Source organism: Mobula hypostoma, chromosome 8 (genome assembly GCF_963921235.1).
Source record: "Mobula hypostoma chromosome 8, sMobHyp1.1, whole genome shotgun sequence".
Lineage (NCBI taxonomy): Eukaryota > Metazoa > Chordata > Chondrichthyes > Myliobatiformes > Myliobatidae > Mobula > Mobula hypostoma.
The window spans coordinates 155,632,515-155,647,068 of NC_086104.1; the positions used below are offsets into that span (position 1 = coordinate 155,632,515).

General features: G+C 44.3%; 1 protein-coding gene across 2 annotated transcripts in view; it reads right to left on the reverse strand.

Annotated features, from left to right (window-relative positions):
* Window positions 1–14,299, reverse strand: part of LOC134350299 (prominin-2-like) — a 97,021-nt gene extending 82,722 nt beyond the window's left edge. The window contains exons 1-3 of one of the 2 annotated variants that reach the window (XM_063055339.1): window positions 14,158–14,299; window positions 7,285–7,561; window positions 2,570–2,625 (exon numbers count right to left, since the gene is read on the reverse strand). In XM_063055339.1, the coding sequence (XP_062911409.1) occupies window positions 2,570–2,625; window positions 7,285–7,513 (285 nt within the window). In that variant the 5' untranslated portion in view covers window positions 7,514–7,561; window positions 14,158–14,299. The remainder of the gene's footprint in view (window positions 1–2,569; window positions 2,626–7,284; window positions 7,562–14,157) is intronic. The other variant, XM_063055340.1, reaches the window with a different exon arrangement.
* Between the last annotated feature and the right edge of the window lie 255 nt (window positions 14,300–14,554).

The following is a 14,554-nucleotide window of genomic DNA, read 5'->3' on the forward strand; positions in this document are numbered from 1 at the left end:
TCCCGGGGCAAAACTGACCAATGCGAGGGGGCATAGCTTTACGTGGATTGGCGGAAAGTATAGAGGAGCTGGCCATGAGTATGTTATTTTACACCGAGGGTAGTGGGTGTGTAGAATGCCCAGCAAGGGGTGGTGGAACAGACGGATACATTGGAGCATCTAAGAAACCATTAGATAAGACCATACGAACATAAGACACAGGAACAGAATTAGGCCATTCATCCCACCAAGTCCGCTCCATGATTCCATCACGGCTGATTTATTATCCCCCTCAACCCCATTCTCCTGCCTTCTCCACATAATCTTTGACACCATTTCTAATCAAGAACCTATCAACGCCCACTTTAAATGTACCCAATGGCTTGGCCTCGAAGTCTTGTGGCAATAAATTCTGCAGATTCATCACCTTCAGGCTAAAGCAGTTCCTCCTCATCTCTTTTCTAGAGGGACATTCTTCTATTCAGAAGCTGTACCCTCTGGTCCTAGACTTCCCCAACTATCCTCTCTACATCCACTCTTTCTGGACATTATGGAGGGTGTTGTGGGAGGGAAGGGTTGGATTGATCTCAGAGTTGGTTAAGAGGTCAGCACACCATCGTGGGCCGAAGGGCCTGTACTGCGCTGTGGTCAATGTTCTAAAGCCTAGCAGAGGGGGAATCTCAAGGGACGGAGGTGAAAGAAAGAATGTGCCTTTCCACAGAAGCTTCCCTCAGCTGCGAATGGTCACAGATGCTGAAAGACCATAAAGAATGTGTAAAAAGGGTCGATTTTGTAATGTAGGAAACATGGCAGCCAGTCTGTGCACTGTGAAGTTTCACGAGCATTTTCATTCAGCGACACAGCAAGGTAACAGGCCTTTCCTGCACACCGATAGCATAGCAGTCACAGTCCCAGCGGCCTGGGTTCAATTCCCACCACTGCCTGTAAGGAGTTTATACGTTCTCCCCATGATTGCATGGGTTTCCTCTGGGTGCTCCGGTTTCCTATCACAGTCCAAAGATGTAGGTTAATTGGCCATTGTAAATTGTCCTGTGATTAGGCTAGAATTACATCTGTGGGTTGCTGGGCATCATGGCTCGAAGGGCCGGAAGGGCCTATTCTGCAGTGTATCTCAATGAAATATAAATCTGTGCCACCTAACTAAATCTATGTGACCAATCAACCTACCAACCGGCACGTCTTTGGACAGTAGGAGGGAACCAGGGCACCCGGAGGAAACCCACGCAGTTGTGGGGAGAACGTACAAACTCCTTACAGACAGGTTGGGGTGAGTATTGAACCGGGAGCCGCATCTCAGTCCAGGGTGAAAACGGTGAAAAGATTTGCCTTAACGATGTGGTTTCACGCTCCTCCCGGGGGAACGTTGGCCCTTCATCAAATATCCTATTGGATTTTTACGCCCAGGTGTGAGAAGAGGAAGATGCCTGCTTTTATTTCAGTGCCTGAACGATACCACACTCCCAGAGTGCAACACTTTCTCGGCCCTGCACCAAAATATTACCCCAGACTCAGTGTGAGTGAGAGTGCTGAGGTCCCACATGACTCTGATGCCTAACTGACTAACGGTGGAGACATCTGGAGATAGAGAAATCCAGGAATTTGAGTGTTTTATCTTGAGAATGTCCAGGAGCAGAAAGTTCAGTATTCTACCATACCTTGTGCATCCTTATGTTAGGGCATATTCTGGAGTTATGGAATATAGAAAATATGTATTTCAATAGCAGTCAGACTTCAAATCTGAATGTGGATTGTATCTTGAATTTTAAACGTGGGTCATAACAATGGTCTTCCTGAGCTAAATTGTTTGCAAGGGCCAAATTAGGGGGTCCAGGGGCCCCTTGCTTAATGGTATTGGTAACTGGAATAAAAAAGGTTGGGAACCCCTTGGGCTAAATCATTTGACCTCAGAGACAGCAACGATTCGTTTTGGGTGTCTGGAGTGTTGGTGTGAAGATCTAGGTGTTTGAAAATTATATGTAACTCATAGGAAGCAGTGTAGATACATTGTAACAATAGAAATTGCCCCGCTGTTACCTTTGATCTTTAGCATATAAAAATATGATGTAACGTTGGGTCAGGAAGCCTCCCTCCAGAGTGACTCAAAATACTGTCAGCTCATGTGTGCACCGAATAAAGACCTTTATACTACCAGCTGAGTGTCTCTCCTGTGGCTCTCAATGACAGACACAATACTTACAGCAATGGGGGGGCCATTCAGCCCATCAACTCTATGACAGCTCTCAGAACATTTCTAATCTCCCCCACTAATTGTTCTCTAATCTATTCCCTCTCATGTGCCCTGAATTCTGGCAGCATCCATCTATACAGGGGGTAATTTTCTGGGCAATTAACCTATTAATCTGCTCCTCGTTGAGATGTGGGAAGAAACCAGAGCACACCAGGGGAATCTCATGAAGCCACAGTGACAGTGTGCAGATGGGATGCAGGGAGAACGTGCAGGCTCCACACAGGCAGCACCAGAGCTTCAGACTGAACCCAGACCGTTCGAGCTGTCAAGTAGCTGCACTATGCATGGCGCTGCCCCGTAGAGACCATTCTGAATTCTCACCTTCTGATAGTTCTTTGTTATATATCCTGAGTCCTTGATTAATTCCTGGAGAATATCTGCAAACATATCAGAGGAGAAAATAAAGACAAGGCATTCTACCTTCACCCATCACAGAAAGGTTACTTCTTGCGCTAACTAAGAATCAGGATCAGAATCAGGTTTAATATCACCGGTGTATGCATGAAATTCGTTAACTTTGCAGCAGCAGTACTCTGCAATATGTAATAATAGAAAAAAACTGTGAATGACAGTGAGGTCGTGTTCACGGGTTCAATGTCCATTCAGAAATCTGACGGCGGAGGGGAAGAAGGTGCTCCTGAATTGTCTTCAGGCTTCTGTACCTCCTTCCTGATGGTAACAGTGAGAAGAGGGCATGTCCTGGGTGATGGGGGTCCTTAATGATGGATGCCACCTTTCTGACACACCGTTCCTTGAAGATTTCTTGGATACTACGGAGACTAGTGCCCATGATGGAGCTGACTAATTTTACAACTCTCTGCAGCTTACTTCCATCCTGTGCTGTAGCCCCACCTCCCATATTAAAGGAGAAAATAAAGATGAAATCTTCTACCTTCACCTGTCACAGAGGGGTTACTACATGTGTTTTAAAACTCATCTTTTAAATTTAAGTAGAATTCTAGTAATATTAATTATCAATCTACTGCATCAGTGAGCTAGGGCTTTCCTCGCTGAAGCGAAGGAAGATGAGAGGAGACGACAGAGGTGTTAGAGATGATAAGATCTTCATCATTATATGCCATGTTGTATGATGTGGGTGATCAAGGTCTTCCCATTATCATGATTGTTCTTGGCAAATTTTTCTACGGAAGAGGTTTACCATTGTCTTCTTCTGGGCAGTGACTTTACAAGACGGGTGACCCCACCCATAATAAGAATATAAGACCATAGGATATAGGAACAGAATTAGGCCATTCGGCCCATTGAGTCTGTTCCACCATTTCATCATGGCTGATCCATTTTCCCTCTCAGCCCCAATCTCCTGCCTTCCCCCTGTATCCCTTCATGCCCTGACTAATCAAGAATCGATCAACTTCTGCCTTAAATATACCCAATGACTTGGCTTCCACAGCTGCCTGTGGCAACAAATTGCACAGATTCACCACTGTCTGGCTAAAGAAATTCCTCCTCATCTCTGTCCTAAAAGACACCCCCTATTCTGAGGCTGTGTCCTCTGGTCTCAGACTCTCCCACCATAGGAAACATCCTCTCCACATCCACTCTATCAAGGCCTTTTACCATTCAATAGGTTTCAATTAGGTCACCCCTTATTCTTCCGGATTTCATGAGTACAGGCCCAGAGCTATCAAACACTCCTCATATGACAAGCTCCCAAGTGCTTTTGCACCTCAGATTTATGAATTTTCTCTCCATTTACAAAATAGTCAACTCTTTTATTTCTTCTACTAAAGTGCATGACCGTACACTCCCCGACACTGTATTCCATCTGACACTGAGAATCACCCATTCTCTTAATCTGTCTAAGTCCTTCTGTAGCTGCTCTATCTCCTCAAAACTGTCTGCCCCTCCACCTGTCTTTGTATCATCCACAAACTATGCCAAAAAGCCATCAATTCCATCGACTGTCATTGACATATAATGTAAAAAGAACTGGGGTCAAAAAAAAGCCCCCTGTGGAACATCACCAGTCACCACAAAAGGCACCTTTATTCCCATTCTTTGCTTCCTGCCAATCAACCACTGCTTTAGCCACTTTAGTAGCTTTCCTGTAATACAATGGGCTCTTAGTTTGTTAAGCAGCTTCATATGTGCTACCTTCTCAAAGTCCTTTTGAAAATCCTAGTATGCAACATTCACTGATTCTCTTTTGTCTCTCCTTATTATTTCTTCAGAGAATTCCAACAGATTTGTCAGGCAAGATTTTCCATTAAGGAAACCATGCTGACTATGACTTATTTTATCATATGCCACCCCAAAAACCACATCCTTAGTAAACGATCCCAACAGCTTCCCAACCACTGACCTACAATTTCCTTTCTTCTGCCTCTCTCCCTTCTTGAAGAGTGGAGTGACATTTGCAATTTTCCGTTCCTCTGGAATCATGCTGGAATCAATTGATTCTTGAAAGATCATTACTAATACCCCCACAATCTCTTCAGCCATCTCTTTCAGAACCCTTGAACTTCCACCATACTGCTAGTGTCTTCCACAGTGAAGGATAGTGCAAAATACTTATTCAGTTCATTTGTCATTTCCTTATCCCCCATTACTCCCTCTCCAGCATAGTTTTCCAGCGGTACAATATCTACTCTTGCCTTTCTTTTGCAATTTATGTATCAAAAGAAACTTTTGGTATCCTCTTTAATATTACTGGCTAGCTTACTTTCATATTCCATCTTTTCCCTCTTAATAACTTTTTTAGTTGCCTTCTGCTGGTTTTTAAAAGCTCCCCAGTCCTCTAACTTCCCACTAATTTGTGCTCTATTCTATGCCTTCTCTTTGGCTTTTACTCTTCAGAGATTGTCTGCCTGGCGTCAGTGGTCACATAACCAGGACTTGTGATCTGCACCGGCTGCTCGTACGACCATCCACCACCTGCTCCCATGGCTTCACATGACCCTGATCGGGGGCTAAGCAGATGCTCCACCTTGCCCAAGGGTGACCTGCAGGCTAGCAGAGGGAAGGAACATCTTACACCTCCTTTGGTAGAGACATATCTCCGTCCCACCATCCCCATGATAAAATCAGGCAATGTTGGGGAAGAAGCCAGAATAAGGTGGGGGGAGGTAAAGGAGTATAATCTGGCAGGTGATCGGTACCTTATAAAAGTGTATCCTTTCCTATTGTTCCCCTGTAGTCTTGATGAGATTAGAAACACAAGAGATTCTGCAGATGCTGGACATCCAGAGCAACTTGCAAAATGCTGGAGGAGCTCAGCAGGTCAGGCAGCATCCATGGAGAGGAATAAACAATCAGCCTTTCAGGCCGGGACCCTTCTTCAGGACGGGAAAGGAAGGGAGCAGAGGCCAGAATAAGAAGGTGTGGCGAGGGGGAGGAGTGCAAGCTGGCGGGTGGTAAGTCTTAATCTGACTTCTCCCCTTCCTTTCCAGCCCTCGTGAAGAGCCTCGGCCCGAGGTTCACCTGAACGATTCTGGGACTGCAAGGGTTAACATATGAGGGGGCATTTGAGTTCTGGGCCTGTATTCACTTGAGTTTAGAAGAATGAGGGGAAACCTATCAAATATTGAAAAGAGTGGACGTGGAGAGTATATTTTCAATAGTGGGAGAGTCCGGGACCAGAGGACACAGCCTCACAATAGAAGGATGTCCCTTTAGATCAGAGGTGAGGAGGAATTTCTTCAGTCAGACAGTGCTGAGTCTGTGGAATTCATTACCACAGATGGCTATGGAGGCCAAGTCATTTTGTATATTTAAAGTAGAGTTTGATAGGTTCTTGATTAATCAAGACATCTAAGATTACAGGGAGAAGGCAGGAGAATGGGGTTGAGAGGGGTAATAACGGTGACATAGTGGTTAGCACAATGCTTTATAGTACCAGTGACCCAGGTTCAGTTCCCACTCCTGCCTGTAAGGAGTTTGTATGTTCTCCCCGTGACCGCGTGGGGGTCCTCCCACAGTGGGTTAATTTTGTTCATTGTATACCGATTAGGCGAGGATTGCCTGGCAGTGCGGCTCAAAAGGCCTTTTCCATGCTGTATCTCCATAAATGAGTGGATCGATAGAGAAAGGAATTACGGATTTGTATTCCCAGATCCCTCTTTTCTGCCGCTCTCCTTAGTGGTCTATCATTCACCGTGACCCTTTCAACATTTCCTCCAGCCAGGGACAATGTGTAACACACAACACCTGCAATAGCCCGTGTCAGGCATGAGGGTTTGCATAACATTTACCCCGTCAGAGGGAAACCTCTGAAAAGCTCAAGGATCAAGGATCAACTTTATTCTACACATACATCCCATTCCCATTCCCATTCCCATTCCCATGCATTGGTTAGGACACTATGCCCAACAACAACAGTTAATAACTATAAAGAATAAAGAATTATACTCATTGGTCACAATATTATTTACAATCTGCACCTCATAAAGTGGCCACTGAGTGTATGTTTGTGGTCTTCTGCTGCTGTAGCCCATCCTCTTCAAGGTTCAACATGTTGTGCATTCAGAGATGCTCTTCTGCACACCACTGTTGTATTTGTGGTTATTTGAGTTACTGCCACCTTCCCGTCAGCTTGAACCAGTCTGGCCCTTCTCCTCTGACCTCTCTCATTAACAAGGTGTTTTCACCCACAGAACTGCTGCTCACTGGATGTTTCTTATTTTCACACCATTTTCTGTAAACTGTTGTGCATGAAAATCCCAGGAGATGAGCAGTTTCTGAGATACTCAAACCACCCCATCTGGCACCAACAATCACTCCGCAGTCAAAGCCACTTAGATCACATTTCGTTCCCCATTCTGATGTTTGGTCTGAACAACAACTGAACCCCTTGACCATGTCTGCATGCTTTTATGCATTGAGTTGCTGCCACGTGATTGGATGATTAGATACAATGAGCAGGTGTACAGGTGTAGCTAATAAAGTGGCCACTCAGTGTATGTCAGTGATAATAATTCTGCAAGACCCAGGAGTCTATTGTTCTGTGACCTATTTAGTACTTAACCCAAGAGATTCTACAGAGGAAGACACAAAGCAGTGGCTGCATCAAGTCTCACCTGTTGGAAATTCATTTGGCTGCACTGCATCCAAGTATAGATTCACCATGTTATACAAAGGCTCGATTGTGCCAGCATCTCTGTCCAGTCTGTTGAAGTTGAGTTGCGACAGGTTTGAAAACAGAAGAGTGTTTGCCACACAGTCCTGGGAGGCAATTGGATGAGGACTGAGGAAAATCGCAGCCATGATGATGAGGAGGAAGTCCATTCTCCTTCTGTGGAGTCCCATAAGATCTGCCCTTCAGTTCAACCTTGGAGTAATGCGCCTGCTGTGATCCTTGGAAACAAGCAAGTTCAAATTAATTCCTCATCAAGCCGACTGTTAGTCATAAACTTACTTTTATAGCCACCGAGCTCAGAACTGTATGACTCAGCTCACAATTTATAAATTATAAGTATATTTTATAGAAATATAAACTCAGTGGCCACTTTATTAGATACATCTGCACGCCTACTTACTAATGCAAATAACTAATTAGCCAATGAAGTGGCAGCAAGTCAGAGCATAAAAATATGCAGGCATGGTTCAGAAGTTCAGTTGATGTTCAAATCAAACATCAGAATGGGGGAAGAAATGTGATCTAAGTGACTTTAGCAATGAAATAGTTGGTGCCAGACAGGGTGGATTGAGTATCTCAGAAACTGCTGATCTCCTGGGGTTTTCACACACAACAGTCTCTAGAGATTACACAATATGGTGTGAAAAACAAACAAAAACATCCAGTGAGTGTCAGTTCTGAGAGTGAAAATACCTTGTTAATGAGAGAGGTCAGAGGAGAATGGCCAGCAAGAGAAATTCTGCAGATGCTGGAAATCCGAGCAAAACACACAAAATGCTGGAGGACCTCAGCAGGACAGGCAGCATCTATGGAAAAGAGTACAGTCGACGTTTTGGGCTGACTGGTTCAAGCTGACAGGAAGGTGACAGTAACTGAAATAACAACACGTTACAACAGTGGTGTGCAGAAGAGCATCTCTGAACACACAACATGTTGAACCTTGAAGTGGGTGGGCTACAGCCACGGAAGAACACATGGGGTCTCACTCTTGTAATAAATGAAGTGCCACTGCATGTATTTTTTATTTACATAAAATATAGATATCTTGCATTTCTTTGTAACTTTTAGTCATTTTTTATATATTGCACTGTACTGCTGTTCCAAAAACAAAACAAAAATTCATAACATAAGTCAGTGACAATACACACAAGATGTCTCTCGGACAAGGGAGGAAGCTGGCACATCTGAGAGAATCCCACGCGGGCACGAGGAAAACATACAGACACCACACAGACAGAACCCGAGACAAGGGTTCAACCCGGGTCACTGGAACTGGGACGCGGTGATTCTGTTAACCATAAGGGAGGGAGGGAGGGAGGGGAGGGAACGTCGACTCAGACCATGAGAGGCCTGCGACGGCCATTTTCATGCCTTACAAGGCATAAGACCATCAGATATAGGAGCAGAAGTATGCCATTTGGCCCATCGAGTCTGCTCCACCATTCGATCATGGACTGATCCAATTCTTCCAGTCATCCCCACTCCCCTGTCTTCTCCCCATACCCTAGAATCTACCTATCTCTGCCTTAAATACACCCAATGACTTGGCCTCCACAGCCACTCGTGGCAACAAATTACATAGATTTACCGCCCTCTCACTAAAGTAATTTCTCAACATCTCTGTTCTAAATGGACGTCCTTCAATCCTGAAGTCATGCCCTCTTGTTCTAGACTCCCCTACCATGGGAAATAACTTCGCCATATTTAACCTGTTTAGGCCTTTTAACACTCAGAATGTTTCTATGAGATCTCTCCTTATTCTCCTGAACTCCAGGGAATACAGCCCAAAAGCTTCCAGACGTTCTTCATACAGTAACCCTTTCATTCCTGGAATCATTCTCGTGAATCTTCTCTGAACGATCTCCAATGTCAGTATATCCTTTCTAAAATAAGGAGCCCAAAACTGCACACAATACTCCAAGTGTGGTCTCACGAGTGCCTTATAGAGCCTCAACATCACATCCCTGTTCTTGTATTCTATACTGCAGAAATGAATGCCAACATTACATTTGCCTTCTTCACAACTGACTCAACCTGGAGGTTAACCTTTAGGGTGTCTTGCACAAAGACTCCCAAGTCCCTTTGCATCTCTGCATTTTGAATTCTCACCCCATCTAAATAATAGTCTGCCCATTTATTTTTTCCACCAAAGTGCATGACCATACACTTTCCAACATTGTATTTCATTTGGCACTTCTTTGCCCATTCCCCTAAACTTTCTAAGTCTCTCTGCAGGCTCTCTGTTTCCTCAACACTACCGGCCCCTCCACCTATCTTCGTATCATCGGCAAACTTAGCTACAAATCCATTAATCCCATAGTCCAAATCATTGATATACATCGTAAAAAAGCAGCGGTCCCAACACCGACCCCTGTGGAACTCCACTGGTAACCGGCAGCCAGTCAGAATAGGATCCCTTTATTTCCACTCTCTGTTTTCTGCCAATCAGCCAATGCTCCACCCACGCTGGTAACTTCCCCGTAATTCCATGGGCTCTTATCTTGCTAAGCAGCCTCATGTGTGGTACCTTGTCAAAGGCCTTCTGAAAATCCAAGTACACCACATCTACTGCATCTCCTTTGTCTATTCTGCTTGTAATTTCCTCAAAAAATTGCAGTAGGTTAGTCAGGAAGGAATTTCCTTTCAGGAAACCATGCTGGCTTTGGCTATCCTGTCATGTGCCTCCAGGTACTCTGTAATCTCAGCCTTAATAATCAATTCCAACGACCTCCCAACCACTGATGTCAGGCTAACAGGACTATAGTTTCCTATCTGCTGCCTCCCACCCTTCTTAAATGGGGGAGTAACATTTGCAATTTTCCAGTCATCCAGTACAATGCCAGAATCTATCAATTCTTGAAAGATCATTGTTAATGCCTCCGCAATCTCTCCAGCTACTTCCTTCAGAACCCGAGGGTGCATTCCATCGGATCCAGGAGATTTATCCACCCTCAGACCATTAAGCTTCCTGAGCACCTTCTCAGTCGTAATTTTTACTGCACATACTTCACTTCTCTGACACTCCTGAATGTCCGGTATACTGCAGATGTCTTCCACTGTGAAGACCGATGCAAGATACACATTCAGTTCCTCTGCCATCTCTGCATCTCTCATTACAATATCTCCAGCGTCACTTTCTACTGGTCCTATACCTATCCTCAACTCTCTTTTATCCTTTATATACTGTATTTAAAAAAGTTTTTAATATCTTCTTTGATATTAATCGCCAATTTCCTTTCATAATTCATCTTTTCCTTCCTAATCACCTTCATAGTCTCCTTCTGCAAGTTTTTAAAAGCTTTCCAATCCTCTAACTTCCCACTGGCTTTAGCTTCCTTGTATGCCCTCTCTTTTGCTTTTACTTTGGCTCTGACTTCATTTATCAGCCACAGTAGTGTCCTTCTTCCATTCGAAAATTTCTTCTTATTTGGAATATATAGTATCTGTCTTGCACTTCCCTCATTTTTCACAGAAACTCCAGCCATTGCTGCTCTGCTGTTCTTCCTGCTAGTGTCACTTTCCAGTCAACTTTTGCCAGTTCCCCTCTCATGCCATTGTAATTTCCTTTATTCCACTGAAATACCGACACAATGGAATTTAGTTTCTCCTTCTCAAATTTCAAAATGAACTCGATCATATAGTGATCACTGTTCGCTAAGGGTTCCTTAACCTTAAGCTCTCTTACCTCCGGATCATTGGACAACACCCAATCCAGTACAGCCGATCCCCTTGTGGGCTCAATAACAAGCTGTTCTAAAAAACCATCCCTTAGACATTCTACAAATTCTCTCTCTTGAGGCCCAGTACTGGCCTGGTTTTCCCAATCCACTTTCATGTTAAAACCCCAATGATTACCATGACATTACCCTTCTGACAGGCCTTTTCTATCTCCTGCTGTAATTTGTAATCCACTTCCCAGCTGCTGTTTGGAGGCCTGTATACAACTGCCATTAGTGTCCTTTTACCCTTACCATTTCTTAACTCAACCCATAGAGACTCTACACCTTCCAATCCTATGTCATCCCTTTCTAATGATTTAATATTATTTCTTATACACAGGGCCACACCACCCCCTCTGCCTCCTAACCTATCTTTCCGATACACCATATATCCTTGGACGTTCAGCTCCCAATGGCAGCCATCCTTTAGCCAAATTTCAGAGATGGCCACAACGCCATACTTGCCAATCTGTAGCTGAGTTTCAAGATCGCCCATTTTATTTCTTATGCTGCATGCACTCAAATATAACACTTTCAGTCCAGTATTTGTTGCTTTCTGTTTCAACTGTACCATGCCTTTATTGCCCTGTAACTCATCCCACTGGCTGTGATTATGCCTCATCTCCTGCCTGTCCTTCCTATCATCTCTGATTCTATCATCTCCTCCTCATCTCTGTTCTATTCTGAGGCTGTGCCCTCTGGTCCTAGACTTCCCCACTGTAGGAAACATCCTCTCCATGTCTACTCTGTCTAGTCCCTTCAATAATCAATAGGTTTCCATGAGATGACCCGTCATTATTTTAAACTCCAGCGAGTAGAGGCCCAGAGCCATCCTCGTACATTAACCCTTTCATTCCCAGGATGATTCTCACAAATCTCCTCTGGACCCTCTACAATGTGTCACTAAGCCGCCCCACAGTAGGGGTGACGTCAACCCAATTTCAAATCTTAGTTAGAGAACACATGGACGATTCGTGCTGCTATACTATATAAAAGGAAATGGAGACAATGGATAAGGTTGTAAGGACAATTTACAAGAACTATATTAAAAACAGATTCAGAAAGCTCTTTTCCCTCAAGAAATGAAGGCTGAGGACTAACTTAAAGAAGTATTTCAATTTAAAAATGTTTTTGAATAACATCCAACAGAAAGTGTTTACTCCCATGGCGAAGGGTGTAACTGAGCCTTGTCACTGTCAGGTTGAGCAGGGAACTGAGCGGCAGCTGCTTCAGTCAAACAGCAGTGAGTGTCTGAAAGGCACTTCTATAGGGAGGGGCTGAGATGAATAGCATTTGCAAGGCAGAAGAAATTAGTGTGAAATGCTGGAGGAACTCAGCAGATCTACAGATGTACGGAGAGGAATGAGGAGTTCACGTTTCTGCCGAGACCCTTCATCGGGGCTTGTTCAGAAGGAAATAGACGATTTTACGTTGAGTGATTTAATGTCATACGACACCGTAACAAACGCCTGAGCTCACACGTCAAAGCTCCGCGTCCACCACCCAGAATCCCACAGTAACCACCTTTTTTATTCCTTCCAAAGTTAGACGAGGGAAGAAGATTAAAAGCTTGCATAAAACAGGCTGAATGTCTGGGAGGAAAAGTCCTGCATAAACATACAAGTTAGCAAATGCAGAATTCCAGACTGACAGATAATAGATTGAATATTCCCAAGAATTTCATGGACAGAATCCAGAAAATTGATGATTCAGAATCAGATTTATTATCACTAACATATGTGTGAATTTTTTCTGGCAGTAATACAGTGTAATACATTAAAATTACTATAAATTATACTGAGAAATATCTACAGTGTGCGCATACACACACACATACACACACACACACACACACACACACACACACACACACACACGTGTATGGTTGTATATGGTTCCTTGAGGTTGTTAAAGCTGGTGCTGGTAACGGAGTCAAGCTCCCACTACCTATTAAATGCTCCCAATGGCGTGCGTCTCAAATAGCCTCTGGCAACCAAGTCCAGCTCCTGGCCTTCACGTGTGGCTTAGCTACTAAGCCCAGTGGAGTTATTTCCACTGACAGGAGAAGGGGCAAAGGCCGGTTACTGGCCCCCGAAAACCAGTCGTTTCGGACAGATGGGGCTCGTCAGCCGTGGTTGGCAGTTTATCTAGGAGAAGGAAAACTCTAATCTCAAACCTCCGCTGCCTTGCGGCTCTACCCGCTCATGGGGAAGGCTGCCAGAGTAAACCTTGAGGGAAAGAGGCAGTCCTCCATTGAGTTCAATGCTGACTGGCAACTCTTGTGACGCCGCTGGTACCGAGCTGTTTCGGTCTCTACCACTCCTTTGGGCTCGTCAGATGCGTGGCGAGGGGGAGCTTGCTGCGTGGGCAACGGCTCGCTCGCCACATCGTACTACCCTGGCTTGTGTATCTCGACAGCTAGGACACAACATCCACGGTCAACTCTAACCAACGGAGGCTCTCACACAGATATGTGTATATATTCACATATTTACATACACACACACATATATATACATATACATAGGCACATACTGTATATATAAAATCATCTATCTGCATATACATATAATATATAAGATAATTAAGTTAATAGTGTAAAAAGAGAACAAAAAATAATGTGGTAGTGTTCATTGTCCATTCAGAAATCTGATGGCAGAGCGGAAAAAGCTGTTCCTAGGATGTTTTCAGAACCCTGTACCTACTCTCTGATGGTAGCAATGAGAAGAGGGCATTCCTGACTTGGGGGGGGGGGGCCTTAATGATGGATGCTGCTCTCTGGAGACATCGCCTTTTGAAGATATCCTTGCCGCTGTGGAGGCTAATGCTCATGAATGAGCTGGCTAAATTTGCCTCCCTCTGCAGAGTCCCCTCCACACCACCCAGAGATGCAATCAGTCGTGCATTTCTAGAAATTTGGTCTCATACCAAAGCACAGACGCTCACTGTTTAAGATCACTCTGTGCCCCATCTCACAGCACCCACGCCTTCCTATGTACACAGACTGGGGCAGTAAACTGACCGCACTCTTAAACAGTAATCACAGAAGCATTAAGAAAATACGAAATCCCATGAAAGGCAAGGGCCGTTATTACCTGACTGATGTTTTGAAGCAGTCTCGACTCAAGGTTTAGCTGCCTCTGCCGATCGCTGTTAATAACAGCTTCCTGGCCCGGAGAGAGCTGAGAAATATCAGCGCAGGATAGCAGAAACCTGTCGGACAGGTTCACGTTGTGTTTCAAGGTGGGACAAGTTCGGATAGAAACAAAGTACATCAAGAAAAGTTTTAAATAAGGATGCGGTCACCTGTTCTATTAACATCACCGTCCGAAGGGTGCGGTTTTGTCGTTCTTTAATTTTTGTGCCATTTACTGTTTAGTCATAATCCTGGAAACTGTTTCTAACTTGTCTGCAACATGACTTCAGGCAGTAATACAAGCCTTAAAATGCAGAGCCAATTGAGAACAGAGAGCTACTGAAACAACAATATCA